Source organism: Mus caroli, chromosome X, assembly GCF_900094665.2.
Source record: "Mus caroli chromosome X, CAROLI_EIJ_v1.1, whole genome shotgun sequence".
NCBI classification, from domain to species: Eukaryota; Metazoa; Chordata; class Mammalia; order Rodentia; family Muridae; genus Mus; species Mus caroli.
The window spans coordinates 140231283-140250283 of NC_034589.1; the positions used below are offsets into that span (position 1 = coordinate 140231283).

General features: G+C 37.8%; 1 protein-coding gene across 5 annotated transcripts in view; it reads left to right on the plus strand.

The window, feature by feature from the left end:
• Positions 1-19001, plus strand: part of Phf8 (PHD finger protein 8) — a 103546-nt gene that overhangs the window by 39918 nt on the left and 44627 nt on the right. For 4 of the 5 annotated variants that reach the window (XM_021153035.1, XM_029473205.1, XM_029473204.1 and 1 more), the window contains exons 9-14: positions 1010-1097; positions 1601-1707; positions 3294-3385; positions 6164-6253; positions 8184-8486; positions 9185-9288. In XM_021153035.1, coding sequence (XP_021008694.1) covers positions 1010-1097; positions 1601-1707; positions 3294-3385; positions 6164-6253; positions 8184-8486; positions 9185-9288 — 784 coding nt within the window. The remainder of the gene's footprint in view (positions 1-1009; positions 1098-1600; positions 1708-3293; positions 3386-6163; positions 6254-8183; positions 8487-9184; positions 9289-19001) is intronic. The other variant, XM_021153037.1, reaches the window with a different exon arrangement.

Here is a 19001-nt window from a genome sequence, read left to right on the forward strand (position 1 = left end):
AAAAATCAAATGTAAAAACAAACCATGAAAAGTCAGCTGAGCATATATGGGTTTATTTTTGGATCTTATATCTTCCATTGATTTATATGTCTCTCCTTATGATAATGCGTACTTTTTTGACTACTATATATTTATAGTAAGTTTTGAAGTTGCGATTTGTCAGTTTTCTAACTTTGTATATCTTTTTCAAGGTTGGTTTGTTATGATCCCATGAATTTTTTATGTGAATTATTAGGTTCAGAATTTGCTTTGTTTTTTTAGAGGTTCTAGTTGTTTATTTGCTCTAGTTTTGTTTTGATCTTAGTAGTTGCTACATTGTGTGTGTGTGTAACATCACAGATTATTGGTGATACTATTTTATCAGTTTGAAAGGTTTTAGATGTACCTAGGAGTATAAAAAAACAGTTTGGAATACTAACCAGTATGAGAGATAAGGAGGGTCATGAATCTTCTGGATAGATGAATGGAGAAGGGAGATGAATATGGAAAGGATTTAAGAAAACAATGTTGCAAAATTAGAGGCAAGGGGAGTGAATAATTGTGTTTTAGTAGTGTGCATTTTAGAGTAGTTCTAGCAAAAGAGTGATGTTTTTTAGAGAAGAGAGAGTAAATCAACAGAAAGATAATTCAAGTAGGGAGAGATGCATTAACTTCATAAGTTGATTCTGTTCATGTTACTAGAATGATAGAGTAGGCTATGCTGGTTATTGCCACAGTAAAAAAAAATATTTTAAATCATTGGTAAGCTATTTTTAAGGAGTGAAGGTTACTATTACCCTCTTGCTCTTACCCTAGCCCTCCTGCTCCCCCCTCCCCCCCCTTTCAACGTGGCCATGGCCGGCCTCTACTTCCCTACTCTCTCCCTCTTTCTGACTTTCTACAATAAATGCCTTAAAACCAATAAATAAATAAATAAATAAATGAGTGAAGGTTAAACTGACCAGGCAGTGAGGTGTCCAAAGAAGAAGGCCTTCTGCTAGCTGTGATTTTTGCCTTCTTTGTACTACAGGATGGATACATGCTGTGTTAACACCAGTGGACTGCTTAGCATTCGGAGGGAACTTCTTACACAGTCTTAATATTGAAATGCAACTCAAGTGAGTTCTCACATTGTCTGTTCTTGTGTGCTATAGTCCTTGTGTAAGTCCCTTGAGTAAAGAATGCAATATAGTATGATGAAGACAACAAGAAAGGAAAGTATCTTGGGCATTTTGGTTCTTTGCTTTTTAAAGACAGGGTTTCTCTGTGTAGCCCTGGCTGTCCTAGAACTCACCCTATAGACTAGGCTGGCCTCAAACTCAGAGATATGACTCTCTCTGGATCCCAAAGTCTGGGATTAAAGGTGTGCACCACCACTGCTGCTGGACAGTATCTTGGTTCTTAATGACAGTTTGACAAGGTTAACGCTCTTTCTTCACTTAGTTGTTAATATACCTTTGGGCAGGTACATAATCTTTGATCTCAAAGTTTCTTTGTATATAGGGCTTTACAGGGTCACTGTGAGTATTAAATACAGTGGATACATAGCACTGAGAATAACACTTGGTACATAGTAGGTGCTCAGTAAATAGATTCTTTTTATAGTCATGTTTCCTTACAGGGCTTATGAAATTGAGAAGCGGCTGAGCACAGCAGACCTTTTCAAGTTTCCCAACTTCGAGACCATCTGTTGGTATGTGGGAAAGCATATTCTGGACATCTTTCGAGGTATGGTTTTCCTTATCAGCTATCACTTTTGCTAAGAGAAAGGAAGAAGAAGAGGGATTGTAGAAATTGGGAAGAGGAGAAATGGGAGGTGAAAGCTTGCTTCTACTGCTGCCTTGCTGTGTATATTAAATCATTAATATCTTAAATATATACTATAAAATGTCCCAATAACCAAGATATAGAACTAGGCTAAAGGTCCATGAACGCTACTTAGAGAAAAAAAGAGGTAGAGACAGAGAGACACGCACAGAGACAGAAGGAGACTAGACATCAAAGTAGAAGGGGCCTAGGAGAAGCAAGAGGGAGATTTAACAGAAGTGTTCAACCCTGTGGGCTAAAAGATGCATACAGCTGCGTGTGGCCAAGGACAACAGAAAATGGGTCCAGCATGAAATTATAAACCGACTTAAAATGTTTTGAAGTGTTTTGCAGTTTGTTTTGGTAACTCAGTTGCATGGTTATTTAGTGTGAACTTTGAAGATAAAACATTGGGTTGCAAAGTCAGAAAATTGGACATACTTGTTGAGGGATGGGCAGAACCAAAGGGTAATGCAATATATATAATATGGAAGTAGAAGGTGAGACTCTGGGGTAAGAAAGGGAAAAGACGAAGGCAGTGAGTTAGGTATGAATACAGTATACTGATAGAGTTGTTCAAACTTTGTATTTTTTATATTAACTAAAAAAGTAAAGTAATCATAACTATTATACCATTATACTTACTTTCTCCACCAAAATCATCCATAATTTCTGGAAACCACTAATCCCTATAATTTTGTCATTTGAAGAATAGTATATAAATGGAATTATATCCCATGATTCATGCATATCCCGGCTATGCCTCCCTCAGGGATAAAACCCAGTCTTGATATCCTGGCATCACTGTGGTCCTGGGTATCTGCCCTGGTGGAAACCAGCTTGCTGGTTTTCATCTTTCTTAGTCTTGTCTGAAATAAAGTGAGTCCCTTGCTTGGACCTGATAATTGATTCTTCAAGATGACTAGGCCAAAAGGAATCATTATTGCAGTTACAAAGGACCTCATAGCCTAGTGAATACAGTTTCCTACCCAATACTTCAAGCCCTTACTCTGCCACTTTGACAGACTGTCATGTAAGTGTTAAAACATGGAATAACTAATGACTCATTTACCTATTCTGACCAGTTTAGTACAGTAGAAAATTCTTTATAAAGCATAAAGTTGGTTATTAATAACCTCCTCATGAAGTAAAGCAGAACATAGACAATTTTGAGACCTAAAAGGCGGAATAATTTAATAGAAGGAACACAGGCCTTATATTCAAATGAATACAGATAAATGTTTTGACGTATCAAGATTTCTCTTAGACCTTTAGTTTCCTGAACTATAAAATGAACTTTGCTTACAATGTAGATATTAGAGTTAAATGACAGCTGCCTAGTGGGTAGTAAATTATTAAGCTTTCAGTAAGTGAATACTATTAATATAACAGATCTAAGGGTGTGCCTAGAACCCTCATCATTGTCTTTGGTTGTCTGACAAAGGTAACAAGTCCTTCATTCCTCTGAATAGGTATATTGACACTCTACCTTTTTATTCCTGCTTTAGGCTTACGAGAGAATAGAAGACACCCTGCCTCCTACCTGGTCCATGGTGGTAAAGCTCTGAACTTGGCATTTAGAGCTTGGACAAAGAAAGAAGTAAATATACTTATTTCTGTATCTACTTAGTAGTTCTTCCTTCGATAAAGGTTACAGATAGATGTTTGGGGAGTCATAAAATCAAAGAGGCAAATAGGCTCCTGGGGTTAGAGTGGAAAGCTAGGCTAGGAGCCTTTATTTCTGATTTTAAGAAATAATACATATGCTTATTCCTTAGAATTAAAAATATATATGGTTGTAAAGAAAATTTTCACCTGTAATTTTAACTGAGAGGAATTAGCATTAACATTTGGATGTATTTCCTTTTGGTCTTTTATGTGTGCATTATATTTTAAGTTATGTGTATGGGTGTTTTGCTCAAATGTACTTGCACAACATGCATGCAGTACCTGGAGAGATCAGAAGAGGGTGTCAGAGTTTCTGGAACTGGAGTTGCAGGCGGTTATGAGTTATTGTGTGGGTGTTAGGAATTAAACCTCTCTCCTCTTTTTTTTTTTTTTAAAGATTTTTTATTTATTATGTGTAAGTACATTGCAGCTGTCTTTAGACACCAGAAGAGGGCGTCATATCTCACTACGGATGGTTGTGAGCCACCATGTGGTTGCTGGGACTTGAACTCAGGACCTTTGGGAGAGCAGTCAGTGTGCTCTTACCCGCTGAGCCATCTCACCAGCCCAACCTCTCTCCTCTTGAAGAACAGCTAGTACTCTTAACTGCTGAGCCAACCCCAGCCCCTTGTGTGTACTTTTGAGGGCGCTCCAGGTAAAATTGGAGCCCTGCATACGCTTTGCACCTTGAATCTCTGGACCCCACATGTGAATTTAGAAACATAATTGGTATTTCATTATTTATTCAATTTTGTATCTCACTAGATTGGCTTAATTTTCTTGTGTTACTTAAGTTCTCCATAAATACTGAGCTGCTACATGCTATTTTTTTCTCAGGAATCACCTGGTTATTTGTTTATAGTTGCTTTCTATTTGTTTCTTTTTGGAGGGCTGTCATAACAGCAAATCATACAGTAAATATCCGTAAGCATATGTCTTTGTTTCTTATGTCTTGTTTATTCCTTCAGGATAGATTCCTGAAAGGTCAATTACTGGAGCAAAGTATATGGAAAAAATTGAAAGATTCTTGATGCCTACTGCCAAAATGACTTTTTAGAAAATTTCCAATATTCAACTATCTGAGTATAAATGATAATTCTTATTGTCGTTCTTAAGCTCTCTATGTACTGATTTGGAAAGATCTCCAGAATTTGTCAAATGAAGGTACAGAATCATCTATAGAAGCAACCATATGTAAAAAGGGAAGAAGCAAGAATTGTGTTTATATATGTTCATATTTGCCCAAAGACACAATTTGCAGGGACATAGAAGCTAATGAAAAATAGTTACCAATGGAAGAAGGTAGAATGATAGGGATGTTTTTTAACATATCTTTTTAATTATTTAATTTTTGAACCATCTAAATATATTTATTTCCAAATGTTCATTTAAAAAAATTCAACCTTAAATGGAAAAATAACATTGAATTCCTTTTCTTTTGGCTGAATACTCTGGGTCATGGGGCCTGTCCTAAGGTGTGGTTAATATAACCGGTGAGACTACATTGGGGAAAAGTGATTTCTCCTTTGTCATCAGGTATCAATTGCAGATAACTTACATTGGCTAGGGGTAGGAGTTCATGTTGATTTCCACCCCTGTGTGTGTTTCTGTGTTTCTTATTTTTGTTTGTTTTAAAGAGAGAAATAGAACAAGTTGGGTGGGTAGGCTCTGGATGGGAGGGAAATACATGATCAAAATATACTATATGAAAATTGTTTTCCAAGACTTAAAAATCAAAGAAATGCAAAAGTAGAATAAATATTAAGACAGTCTCAGGTTTCAGATTCTCTATAGTTTCCTTCCTTCCGTATAATCACCTAAAGGGATAGTTTCAGTCCTTGTACATGGTTTAACTTATGCATCAATCTCTTCATTTTGTGTTGCCAACATTCCCCAAATATTGTAAAACTTCATGTTTTGGGATTTCCTTTGTTCCCTGATCTCACAAACACCTGGCCTTTAGCCTGTAGTTCCGTTTTTTCATCTTCCTCCATCCTTGCTACCTTCAGTGTTATTTCTGATCCTTACTATGAAGTATACTTCAGACTGACTCTTCCAGGAACACCAAAAGAAAGTGAGTGTGTAGTTCTTAAGCACTCATACCCTGGGTCAATATGGAATCAGAAACCCAGGAATGGCTCTAAATAGCATGGCCAAAGGGAGCTAGAGGAGAGCAGAGCGCCTTTAAAGGGGGCACAGGATCATGGAAGAAGTCTTCTTTGAAGTACAGATGATTTGCATGCCCTCCTAGCCTAGAAGGGCAGGAACCATCAAAGTTACCCAACTTTATTTGGATAACTAGGAATGGAATGGGAAGACTCTATAAAGGGCCTTCTTTATTCATTCATTGAGTCATTCATTCAAATAATTACATGTTCTGAGACCATTCCACATACTGGGCCAGTCCATTTTTATCAGTTTTTCTTTTGTAGTTCATGCTATTAGTGACTTAAGAAATAGTTGCTTAGCAAAAGTTCACAAAAATGTTCTCCTTGGTTATATAGGGCTTATATTTTTAAGTTCTATATTTAAGTCTGTAATCTTCTTTGTTATTTCAAAAATGTATTAAAAGTTTTTGGTTTTGTTTGACCTATGGATATCTGGCATCTAATTGGTTCCCTATCAGTTATTGAAAAGATTATCCTTCCTTCATTGCTTGCCCTTGGCATGTTTGCAAGAATTCAGTTGTCTTATGCTTCTTATTTGACAGGCTTTGCCAGACCACGAGGATGAGATCCCAGAGACAGTGCGGACTGTACAGCTCATTAAAGATCTGGCTAGGGAGATCCGTCTGGTTGAAGTAAGAAGCATGGGAGAAGGGAAGGCATTTGGGAAGGGCTGGAGACTCAAATGGCAGGTCAGAACTTTGTAGCTGGCATAACGCCTAGGGGAGGAGTGAGAAGACTCTAGCAAGGGCCTTATTCATTCATTTAGTCATTCATTCAAATATTTATGTGTTGAGTACATGCCACACACTGGGCTAGGAATGATATAGTGCCTGTCCATAAACTCACAGACATAGTTGACCTCTTGAAAGTGGTTCCTTATCTCTAAAATGAGATTAATGATATCTACTCAAAGTTGTTAAGAGGATTAATTAAGGTAATGTGAATTGAAAATTGAGTATAGTTCTTGGTATGCAGTTGGCACTTAAATTCTAATGATAGACTATAGTGATAGTTGTAGTTGTTACTTTTAATACTTGGACTTAATCTCTGAATTCTACAAAATAACAAACTCAAGTTGAAGATGATTACAAAGGCATGTTTCAACAGGTGGCATACACCACAAGGCAGGAGGTATAGTAGTAAGAAACTCAGAGAAGCCTGGGTTCTGGTTCCTGCTCTTTCACTTGAAAGCCTTTCAGAGTCCCAGTTTCCTGATCCCTAAGCTGAGGAATAACTTTACCGAGCTTTCAAATCTTTGGTAAAATTGAGAGGTAATATAGAGCCCCTCACACAGTGCCTGGCAGAGTAAGTACTCAATAAATGTGAGTCATTGTTATTAATAGACTTTTTAGCAAAGAGAAAACTCAGTGTGGGCTGGTAAAGTAGCAGAGGCGCCAGAGAAAAATTGGACTTGAGGATGTTTAAGCTGTCTTAGAAGTCTATTTCGTGCCTAAGAGATCTGTGTATTTGTCGTTCCCTCCCTTCCCTACTCCTCTGTGAATGTCTGTCTTTCCCTCCCTCCCTCTTACTTTCTCTTTCCCTCCTCCCCCTCTCCCCCCCTTTCTTCCTTCCTTCGTTTCTTTCTTTCATTGTATATGTATGTATGCATATACGTGTATCCATGTTACAGGGTGGTTTGCTTCTAGAATTTGGGCTTCTGTCTTCACTGCTTACAGCATGTTTCACTGTCTACACTGTAGTCTACAGTGTCTACATCCTACCTCACTTTTCTCTATTTCACTCACTAATCCCTTTTAGGAGTCAGTCAAATGACTATATCATTTCCAGTTCTTACATAACCCAGTTTTATACAAAGAGAACTTTGGGCTGGCTAGGAAAAAAACTCATTAGATAGAACATGACTTGTTCATTGACTTTCAAACATTTTAAAGCAATGGAATACTTTTTTTTTTCAAATAAGATCTTATATGGAAACCAGTTTATATAACAAATCAAAGCATAGCTGCTTTGAGTAGGATAAAGGTCAGAGACCTAGAGCTCCCCTTGTTCCTCTCATCTGCCTTCCACATACCATCCATCCCCAAGATTTCTCCCAGGAAGTGCAAAGAAACCACAGAACATCTTTGAAAAAATACCTTTTTAGTCTTGGCTTTTAATTATACAGCTGAACAAACAAGCTCTAGAGCTTGTTCCATCAGATAACTTTCCCTAGGTCAGAAAGATAGCTGGTAGCAAAATTAAGACTAGAAACTTTCTTCAAAACTTCTATAGTCCTTATAGTTTCAACCACACAGACAAGTATTTGATTATTTTTTATTTTGTGTCAGCTAATCTTGGAGTCTTTTCCCTCCAGTTTTGACAGTAATGCTGGGCTTTTTCTTTGCTCGTCTTCTCTTTACTTGTCAATGGCTGGGTAAAGAAATGCCACCCAATAAATGTATGATGGCTCACTGTACAGAAACCAGGGGTGTGCATATGTGGAGCACATATATAAGCCACTTCCTTGGCAGTACCATTAGTGCTGGGAACAGACCTCTGCTCTTAGCATAGAGAGAACACTTGAGTAAGCTCTAACCCCCTCGTGTACTAATACTCTTGTAGGACATCTTCCAACAGAACGTTGGGAAGACGAGCAATATCTTTGGGCTGCAGAGGATCTTCCCAGCTGGCTCCATCCCCTTAACCAAGCCAGCCCATTCCACTTCAGTATCCATGTCCAAGCTGTCACTGCCCTCCAAAAATGGTTCAAAGAAGAAAGGCCTGAAGCCCAAGGATATCTTCAAGAAGGCAGAGCGAAAGGGCAAGCAGAGTTCAGCCTTGGGGCCTGCTGGCCAGTTGAGCTATAATCTCATGGACCCATACAGTCATCAGGCACTGAAGACAGGCCCTTCCCAGAAAGCAAAGGTGGGTGCTGGCCCATGGGTTCAGCCCAACCCTTTCGGGACCCTTGAAAGAGCAGTATTTCAAAACACCAGGCTATCCTGTTCCATCTCTTAGGGCCCTTGGTGTTTGGCTACCAGTTCCACTCATTTAACAGGCATTTATTGAGACATTTTCTGTGCTGGGCACTGTGATAGGTGCTGTGGATGGAACTCAAGAGGCTGAGAGGCTAGAAAAGAAGGAAGATAGAGATAAAAACAAATGAGTGAAATGCAGTGTGGATGCCACCCATGATCAAGGATATATGTGGGGTTATGAGGCACAGAAGGCAGTTGATTTTATCTAGATAAGGCTTAGGAGCTCTTTGCCAGGTACATGACACTTGAGTTGAATCTTGATATACTCAGGTGGGAATGAGATTTGAGAATGTTGTCTGTCAGGTTAGAATCTTGAACAGGTCCTTGTCTCCTCCCTCAGGGCTTCACCTTGTCTAAGTATTGTGTTGCCCTATCTGGGTATCTAATAATGGTGCCCTCTTCTCTATTTAGGTACCATGTTTCACAAGCTATGCTATGTTTTCCCCAAGCCAGCTATATATTCTCAACCTCCCACTCCTATAATTGTTGGAGGTGGGGGGTTGGGGACAGGCATATCAGAAGGCCTTATGTCAGATTTACCTGGGAATCTCAGACTGGTGACAGCTGAGCCTCATTCTTCTACAGTTCAACATCAGTGGTACCAGCTTGAATGATTCAGATGATGACTCAGCAGACATGGACCTTGATGGCAGTGAGAACCCTCTGGCCCTGTTGATGGCTAATGGCAGGTAAGATGGGTAAAAGAAGCACAGAGATAACTGAGATTACCAATGACAATTAAAATATGGATCTGGGAGTTGGAACATAGGTGAGGGGAGGGCAGTATTTAGGCTAATATCAAAATGTTAATAGATATTTACTTTGTTTAGAAGTCATGGTGGATGGGGGAGAGGTTGGGAGTCTAACTAGTAATTTTGAAAATGATGTTTTATAGGTTCTAGAATTTTAGCAAGTTATTATGGTAGAACTACTAGTAGAAATGTTAGTAAGTGTACAGATTAGGAGCATAGGGTTTTGGGTTGAGACATGGCTCAGCTGTTAAAAGCACTTTCTGCTTTTACAGAGAGCCCCAGATTTCAGTACTCACATATGGTAGCTCACAATCATCCATAACTCTAGTTCCAGGGAATCAGATGCCCTCTTCTGATCTCCATGGGCACTAGGCTCATGTGTGATGCACATACATACATGCAGGCCAAATATTCATCTATATAAAATAAAAATAAATCTTTAACAAAAGAACATAGGGAATTTTAGGTAAGTTTTATTCACTATATGTATAGAGGGGTGGGGTGGGTGTTGATTCTTGTCTCCTGAAAGAATAAGCTTCTCTCATGTGGGTTGAATAAGGCACTGATCTGTGGGTATAGCAGTATGTCATTAGTAATGTTTTGCTATGTTCCTTTAGCATAAGTAATTACGATATTTTCACACACATATAATTTTATTTGGTTTATATTTACTTCTCCACAACCATCCTCTGTCCTCCTTAATCCCTGCCACTGACCTCCTTTTCACCAAAAATATTGCCCCTTCTTTTATATATGACATATATGTGCATATGTATAAGTATATAAATACAAAGCTAATTATAGATTTCTACATGAAAATGTAATAGTTTGTCTTTTTTCCTTATTATCCTCTCTCATTCTACCTCTTCTCTAGATCCCTTCTTTCTAGATATATATCTATGTATTCAAGCAAGTATGTACATTTATTACATATATTGTGCTTGTTATTCCAAACCTTTGACAGGACAGTGCTTATTTCTAGAAAGTAGGATAAGGGAAAAGAGAGAACAAATATTTACTTACATAGGATTTTCTCAATGTTGCATCAAGGTGTCACTCACTCTGTCGTTCAGACTGGCCTGCTATTTGCTATGTAGCTCAGGTTGACCTAGAACTTGAGGTAATTCCCCTGACTTAGCCTCCATGATGTTGAGGTTACAAATGAGTACCAACATAACCTGGTTTAACAATTATTTTTTAAAATACCTTTATATCCAGTAGTGAAAGTGTAAAATCCAATGTGAAACTCCAAAGCTTCAGAATGGCTATTCTTAACTGTACATATGTTCACTGAAATGAATATGGATCTGGTTAATTTGAGTGTGTAGACTTTTTTGTTAGCAAGTTATTTATAATTGTAAATAACATTTTTCAGAAGAATAGAAAAAGGTTGTTAATAAAATAATAATCTTGGTAATCAGTTAGTCATTCAGTCCTGAAATTGAATCCCAGTTCAAATATATATTGACTATGTGAAATGGAAAATTAATATTTAATATTTTAAAAATATCTCTTTATAGATAAAATTTACTTTAAGATTTGGAGGTGATTAAAACAGCTAGTGTGTATCATTCTTATAAGGCATAGTACATATAGTGTTATGTGTTTCTAATAAATGGTAACCCTTATAAATTCATTGATAAAGATGAAAATAAAAGATAATGTAATTATGGCCAGAGGCTAAGTATGTCATGGAGAGATTTTTATGCATTTAGAGAACTGGAGGGAAAGGCAACCCAGAGTTATTATCTGGAATTGTAGAATTCAAGAATGAATGCAGGTAATGTAGGGGTACAACAAAGAACACCTAGTCTCTTTGTAGAAAAGCATTCTCTTCAGATCCTAAGGGAAAGTATATTAGGTCCACCTGACAAGGAACTAAGGGAAAATGATAGATTCTGAGAGCACCAGAACTGCCTTTGGGATTTGAGAACCCTGTTGCTAAAGAGTAATATTGAAGAGAATGTTGAGCTCTGCTGTTTTTCAGAGCTTCTGAGAGGTCTCCTGGGGAGGAGACAATTAATGATCAATTATAATGACAAGTAAGATACAATGTAAAGAGATCTCTATACCCCTTCTCCCAGTCTTCTTCTTGTACTACTTCTGTTGACTTGTTGCAGCTACCAGAGGTATTTTTAAGTAAACTGAGAAGGTATAGGACTATTTATGGATGAAGTATATTTGGGCTTTTTCCAGTATGAATATATTGTAAGAGTGAAGTGTAGATGGAACAAGATTAGCTCTGTGTCATATATCTGGAAATTTAACTAGATGATAGATATGTGGCAGTTTATTATACATTTACATTTTTGCATGTGTTTAAATTTTTTATAACTAATAATTAAAAGATGGGGGTATAGGCACATGACATTAAATAGCAGCTGTGTGCCAAACTATCTTAGCTGTCAACATACATTACTGTACTTAATCCTCACAGCTCTCAAGGTTAATATAGTTATTCCCATGTTATACATGTGAAAACTATGACCCAGACAGTTTAATTATACTCTCTGTCATCAATGGGCCTTTGCTGTGTAACAGACTCTGTATTAACATTAACTCCATGAGCTAGAAAACTAATTCACTGAAAGACATTTTAGCAAAATAGGTATTTGCTAAATATATGAATTTTCTGATTTTACTAGAAACATTCCTTTTTGACTATCTAAAATTGTTTACCATGTGTTAACAGGATAATCTAACAGGATCTGTTTTCCATCCCCTTTGTATATGTTTTATATATATTATATATGCATATACACATATGCATATATTATAGAGAGAAACATACACACAAAGTCTTGGCTGGCCTAGGACTACCTATGGAAACAGGGCTAAATTTGAACTCACAGAGATCTGTCCACCTCTGCCTCAAGTTGATGGGATTAAAGGCATGTGCTACCATGCCTGGCATGTGTTATTTCTTTTTTTTTTAATTTTTAATATTTTTATTACGTATTTTCCTCAATTACATTTCCAATGCTATCCCAAAAGTCCCCCATACCCTCCCCCCCACTTCCCTACCCACCCATTCCCAATTTTTGGCCCTGGCGTTCCCCTGTACTGGGGCATATAAAGTTTGTGTGTCCAATGGGCCTTTCTTTCCAGTGATGGCCGACTAGGCCATCTTTTGATACATGTGTTATTTCTTTGATTAACAAAGATATTCTTATATATTTATGAGGTGTAATGTAATGTTGGTTAGTGACTGGCTCAGTATTTTTTTTTTAAAAGTTCAAACTACGTTGAGATATATAAGGTATCATTGTTAATTATATTCATCCTGTTACACTATAGAATAGCAGAACTTACTCCATTGATGAAATGATAACATCATGCCTATTGATTGGCCTCTTCTCTTTCCTTTCTGTTCTTCCCATTCTCTGAATTAATATAAAAATAACTCTTAAATATAATACTTATTAGTAAGATTTCTTGAGGTATAATTTGCACACTATAAATTAACCTTCGCAAGTGAATTTTTTTTAAGTTTATAGAGTAGTCCAGTTATCATTATAGTTCAATTTTAGAATATTTTTAACCTTATCCCAGGCTAAATCTACCAATAATTACTAATATACTTATCGTCTCTATAGATTTTTTTCTGGATATTTTATATTAATAGAATTAGAGATAAGGTCCTTTTTTGTTTATTTTCTCATCAATATATCTCAACCACAGTTTCCCCTCCTTCTCCTCCCATTCACCCTCCCTCCTCCAGATCCATTCCTTCCCTCCTCCTTTTTTTAAATAAAGTTGCAATAAGACTAGGGACCTTCCCTCATATTAAGGCTTGATGAAGCAACCCAGTAGAAGGAAAAGAGTCCCAAAAGGAGGCAAGAGTCAGAGACAGCCTCTTCTCCCCTGCTTCCATTGTTACAAGTTCCATAAGAACACCAAGCTACACAACTGTAACATATACACAGAGGACCTAGTTCATACCCCCACCCCCACCCCAGACAGGCTCCCTGATTGTTGGTTCAATCTCTTTGAGCCCATATGGTCCCCGAATGGTTGATTCTGTGAGCCATTTTCTTGTGGTGTCCCTAACCCCTCTGGCTCCTTGAATTCTTCCACTGCCTCTTCTGCAGGATTCCCTGAGCTCCACCTAATGTTTAACTGCATCTGCTGCCAAAACTTGCTGGATGAAGCCGCTCTGATGATTGTGCTAGGCTTCAGTCTACAACTATAACTAAAAAGAGTATCATTCAGAATCATTTCATTGACTTTTTTTTGCTGCTAGTGTTTAGGTGGTTTTTTTTAAAAGTAGTGTTTATTATTCTGAATTAAATACTTTTTACATGTATTAATAATATCATAATAACTCCATAAATATGTATTCTACATTTATTAAAAATGAAGTTGATATTATTTTTTTCATTAAGTACTTTAAACCCAATAGCAGCTTCCCCTTCCTCCTTTCCTCCAAGTCCCACCTCTCTCCTCCTCCCCTACCATCCTTTTTCCTTTCTCTTCAGAGAAGAGGAGGCCTCCCATGGATATCAGCCTGCCTTGGTATACAAATTGCGGTATGACAGGTGCATCTTTTCCTATTGGAGCTAGACTAGGCAGTCCAGTTAGGGAAAAGGGATCCAGTGGTAGACAATGTAATTAGGGATAGCCCCTGCTCCCGCTCTTATGGGACTCATATGAAGACCAAGCTGCTTGTCTGTTACATTTGTGTAGAGGACCTAGGTCTGTCACATGCATGCTGTCTGGTTGGTGGTTCAGTCTGTGTGAGCACCTATGGGCCTAGGTTATTTGATTCTTTAGGTTTTCTTGTGATGTCCTTGACCTCTCTGGCTCATTCAATCCTTCCTCCCTATCTTCCATAAGATTCCCTGAGCTTTACTCGTGTTTGAATGATGGGTGAAGCTTCTCAGATGAAATCTGATTCCCTCAGCTGATGGATGAAGCCTCTCAGATGTCAGTTATGATAGGCTCCTGTCTGCAAGTAAAGCAGAATACCACTAAGAGTTTAAAGAGTAGACTCTCATGTTATGGGTCTCGAGTTGGGACACTCATTGGTTGACCATTCCTTCAATTTCTGCTCCAACTTCATCCATGCACATCTTGTAGGCAGGACACCTTATGGGTCTAAAGTTTTGTGGCTAGGTTGGTGTCTCCCTCCCTACACCGGAAGTCTTGCTTGCTTATAGGAGGTGACAGTTTTATGTTCCATATCCTCTATTGCTAGGAGTCTTACCTAGGGTCACCCTCATAGATTCCTTGGAGTTTCCATTGTCCTAGCTTTCTAGCTTGTTCAACCCAACAAGCAGATAAAAAAGTCAGATGCAGATATTTGCACCTAACCAATGGACAGAAGCAGCTGACCCCTGTTGTTGAATTAAGGAAGGCTAAAAGAAGCTGAGGAGGAGGGTGATCCTGTAGAAGGACCAGCAGTCTCAATTAATCTGGACCCCCGAGATCTCTCAAACACTGGACCACCAACAGGCAGCATACACCAGCTGATATGAGGCCGTGGACACACAATAGAGGACTTCCGGGTCTGTGTTCATTCAGAGATGATGCACCTAACCCTCAAGAGACTGGAGTCCCAGAGAGTTTAGAGGTCAGGTTGCGGGGAGGGGGCATCCACGTGGAGACTGGGAGGAGTGGGGAGGAGGTGTGGGATGTGGAGCAGACAGAGGGTGGAGGTGGGGCAGGGAATGGAATATGGAGTGTAAAAATAAATTAAAATTAAATTTAAATTTAAAAAAAAAAGAAGAAAAAGTTGATGTTGGCTCTTGCCTTATCATATATTGCCTTTATTATGTTCAAATATGTGCTTTGCATCCGTGATCTCTCCAAGACTTTTATGGTGAAGGGGAGTTAGAATTTGTCAAAGATTTTTCAGGATCTAATGAAATGATCATGTGATATTTTTCTTTCAGTTTGTTTATATGGCTGATTACGTTGATGGATTTTTGCATATTGAACCATCCCTGCATCCCTGGGATGAAGCCTAGTTGATCATGGTGGATGATGTTTTTGATTTGTTCTTGGCTTTGGTTTGCGAGTATTTTATTGAGTATTTTTGCATCATTGTTCATGAGGGAAATTGGTCTGAAATCACTTCTTTGTTGTGTCTTTGTTTAGGTAACAGGGTAACTATGGCCTCATAGAATGAGTTTGGCAATGTTCTTTCTGTTTGTATTTTGTGAAATAATTTGAAAAGTATTGGAATTAAATTAAATTTGAAAGTCTGGTCTAATTTTGCACTAAAACCATCTGACCCTGGACTTTTTTGCTTGGGAATAGCCCTGGCTGTCCTGGAGCTCACTTTGTAGACCAGGCTGGCCTCGAACTCAGAAATCCGCCTGCCTCTGCCTCTGCCTCCCAAGTGCTGGGATTAAAGGCATGCGCCACCACGCCCGGCTCTCTTGGGAAACTTTTAATGACTACTTCTGTTTCCTTAGGGGCTATAGGTCTGTTTAAATTGTTTACCTGATCTTGATTTAACTTTGGAAAGTGATACCTATCAAGAAAATTGTCCATTTTTGTAGAGTACAGGTTTTTGAAATAAGATCTATCAATACTTTGGATTTCCTCCGTCTGTTGTTATGTCCCCCTTTCATTTCTGATTTTGTTAATTTGGATATTCTCCTTCTCCCTTAGAGTTAGCTTGGCTAAGGGTTTGTGTGTCTTGTTGATTTCCTCAAAGAACAAACTCTTGGTTTCTTTATTCTTTGTATATTCTTTATTCTTTATTCTTAGTTTCTAATTGATTGATTTCAGCTCTCAGTTTGATTATTTCCTGCCATCTATTTGTCTTGTGTATGTTTGCTTCTTTTTGTTCTAGAGCTTTCAGTTGTACTGTTAAGTTGCTAGTATGAGAAATCTCTAATTTCTTTTTTTTAAAGAAAGATAAATATTTATTTAGAACAAATCTTAACAATTGATTTTACATTCTAAGCCACAAGGAAATAGCAAAACAGCAAAGAGAAAACAAGCGCTGAAGAAAAGCAGTTTACCATCTTTCACTCTAACTTGGTGACACTTCATTGACCTAGGCCTGTTTTCCCCAAGAACACTTTCTGGTTTACAGCTCACTCGTGATTCTGGGTTAAAACCACCTTTCTCCTGAGGGTTCTAATTTCTTTATGAAGGCACTTAGTGCTATGATTTTTTTTCTTAGTTCTGCTTTCTTTGTTTCCTATAAGTTTGGCTATGTTGTGCCTTCATTTTTGCTGGGTTCTAGAAAGTCTTTAATTTCTTTTTTTTCTACTCTAACCTAGTGGTCATTGAGTAGAAAGTTGTTCAGTTTCTCTGAGCGCATAAGCTTTCTGTTCTTTCTTTTGTTGTTTAAATTCAACTTTAATCCTTGGTGGTCTGATAAGATATGGGTGGTTATTTTAATTTTCTTCTTCCTATTGAGACTTACTTTGTGACTATGTGGTCATTTTGGATAATGTTCTGTGAGGGGCTGAGAAGAAGGTATATTCTTTTGTGTTTTGGTGAAATGTGCTGTAGATATGTTAGGTCCATTTAATTCATAACATCTGTAAATTTCATTATTTCTCTCCTTAGTTTCTATCTGGGTGACCTGTCCTTTTGTGAGATTGGGGTGTTGAAATCTCCCACTATTGATGTGTGAGGTTCTATGTGTGATTTAAGCTTTACTAATGTTTCTTTTACAAATGTGGATGTATTTGGGACATAGATGTTCTGAATTGAGAAGTTATCTTGATGACTTTTTCCTTTGGTGAGTATGAAGTGCCTTTACCTATTTCTTTTAATTAATTTTGATTGAAAGTCTATTTCATTAGATATTAGAAGGGTTACTCCAGCTTGCTTCTTGGGTCTGTTTCTTAGAAAACCTTTTTCAAGCCCTTTATTCTGAGGTACTGTCTATCTTTGTTATTGAAGTATGTTTCTTCTATGCTTCAGAAGACTAGATCCTGTTTTCATGTACATTCTACTAGCCTGTGTCTTTTTATTGGGGGAATTGAGTCCATTGATATTTTGAGATATTAATGTTTAATATTAATTGCTTATTCCTGTTATTTTGATGTTGGTGGTAGTGTGTGTGTGTGTGTGTGTGTGTGTGTGTGTTTCCCTTTATAACTTACTAGTCATGTGTAGCTTTGGCATTGTTTCTCTCATTTTAAAATATTATTTTTAGATAGAGTCTCTTGGAGTTCAAGTAGACCACAGTGTTGCACTATAGCTAAAATTGACCTTGAACTCCTGATTCTTCCACTTCCACCTCCCAAGTACTAGGCATACAGAAGTGTACCGCCATGCTAGGCTCATTGTATGTTTCTTTTTAAATCGCGTGTGTGTGTGTGTGTGTGTGTGTGTGTGTGTGTGCATGCGCGCATGCCTGCTGATATTAGTGGAGGCCAGAAGAGGGCATCTGGTCCCTTGGAACTAGAGTTACAGGTTGTTGTGAGTTACCTGGCATGGGTGCTGGATCCAAACTTAAGTCCTCCACAAGAGCAGCAGTTGCTCTTTATTGGTGAGCCATCCATCCAGCCCTGTATGTTGTTGTTTTTAAATAAATAATGATGGGTTTTTTTGTTTTGGTTAGGTTTGGTTTGGGCTGTTGGGGATGGGACTCAGAACCTCATGCATACTAGACAAAGTGCTGTATCACTGAGCTACATTCCCATTCTCAAAATATTTTATACTTAACAGATATGCTGTAATGTTTTATATGTCTACATATATGTGTGTGAAATGATTACCATACTCAAAATAATTAAAATATCTATAGAGTTAGAAGTTTTCAAGTTTACAGGGCAATATTGTTGACTAAATAATCAATAAGATTTCTAGAACTTACTCATACTACATAACTGAAACTCTGTATCTTTTAACCAATATCTGTCGCATCTCATCTTATCCTTCATAACTATCACTGTACCCTTTACTTAAACAAATTTCTATCTTTTAATAGATCTGAGATAAAAATCAGATCATTCATCTTCTTTTTCTGTACGGTTTGTTTCATTTAGCATGATATTAAAACTAATCAGCTTTTTTTTTTTGGACATAGACTCTTTCTTTGTTACCCTAGGCTAACTTCAAATTCACCATCCTCTTGCCTTAGTCTTTAGTGTACTGGGATGATAGGTATGCCCCACCATATCTTACTATCATTTGTGTTTGGATTTTCCTATTGACTAATGGTATGGAATATATTTTTTGTGTGTTTGTGTTTATTTAGAGAAATTTATATTTGGGCCTTTTGTTGATTTCAAGTTATTTTAATTACCGACATCTTATTGACTCTGCCTTTTGCCTTACAGAAGCTTTTCAGATTCATGATGTCTCATTTATCAATTCTTGATCTTAGAGCCTGAGCCATTGGAGTACTGTTTGGGAAATTTCCCCCAGTGCCAATGAGTGTGAGGCTCTTCCTTACTTTCTCTTCTATTAGATTCAGTGTATCTGGTTTTATGTGAAGGTCCTTGATCCACTTGGACTAGAGCTTTGTACAAGGATACGGTCACCTAACTGTTGTAAGTGACACTATTGTGGATGCTAAGAAATGATTGCTGAAAGGAGCCTGATATAGCTGTCTCCTGAGAAACCCTGCTAGAGCCATACAAATACAGTCGGATGCTCACAGCCAACCATTGCACTGAGGACAGGGTCCCCAATCTAGAAGAACAACAATACCAACCAACAAGACACCCCCCCCC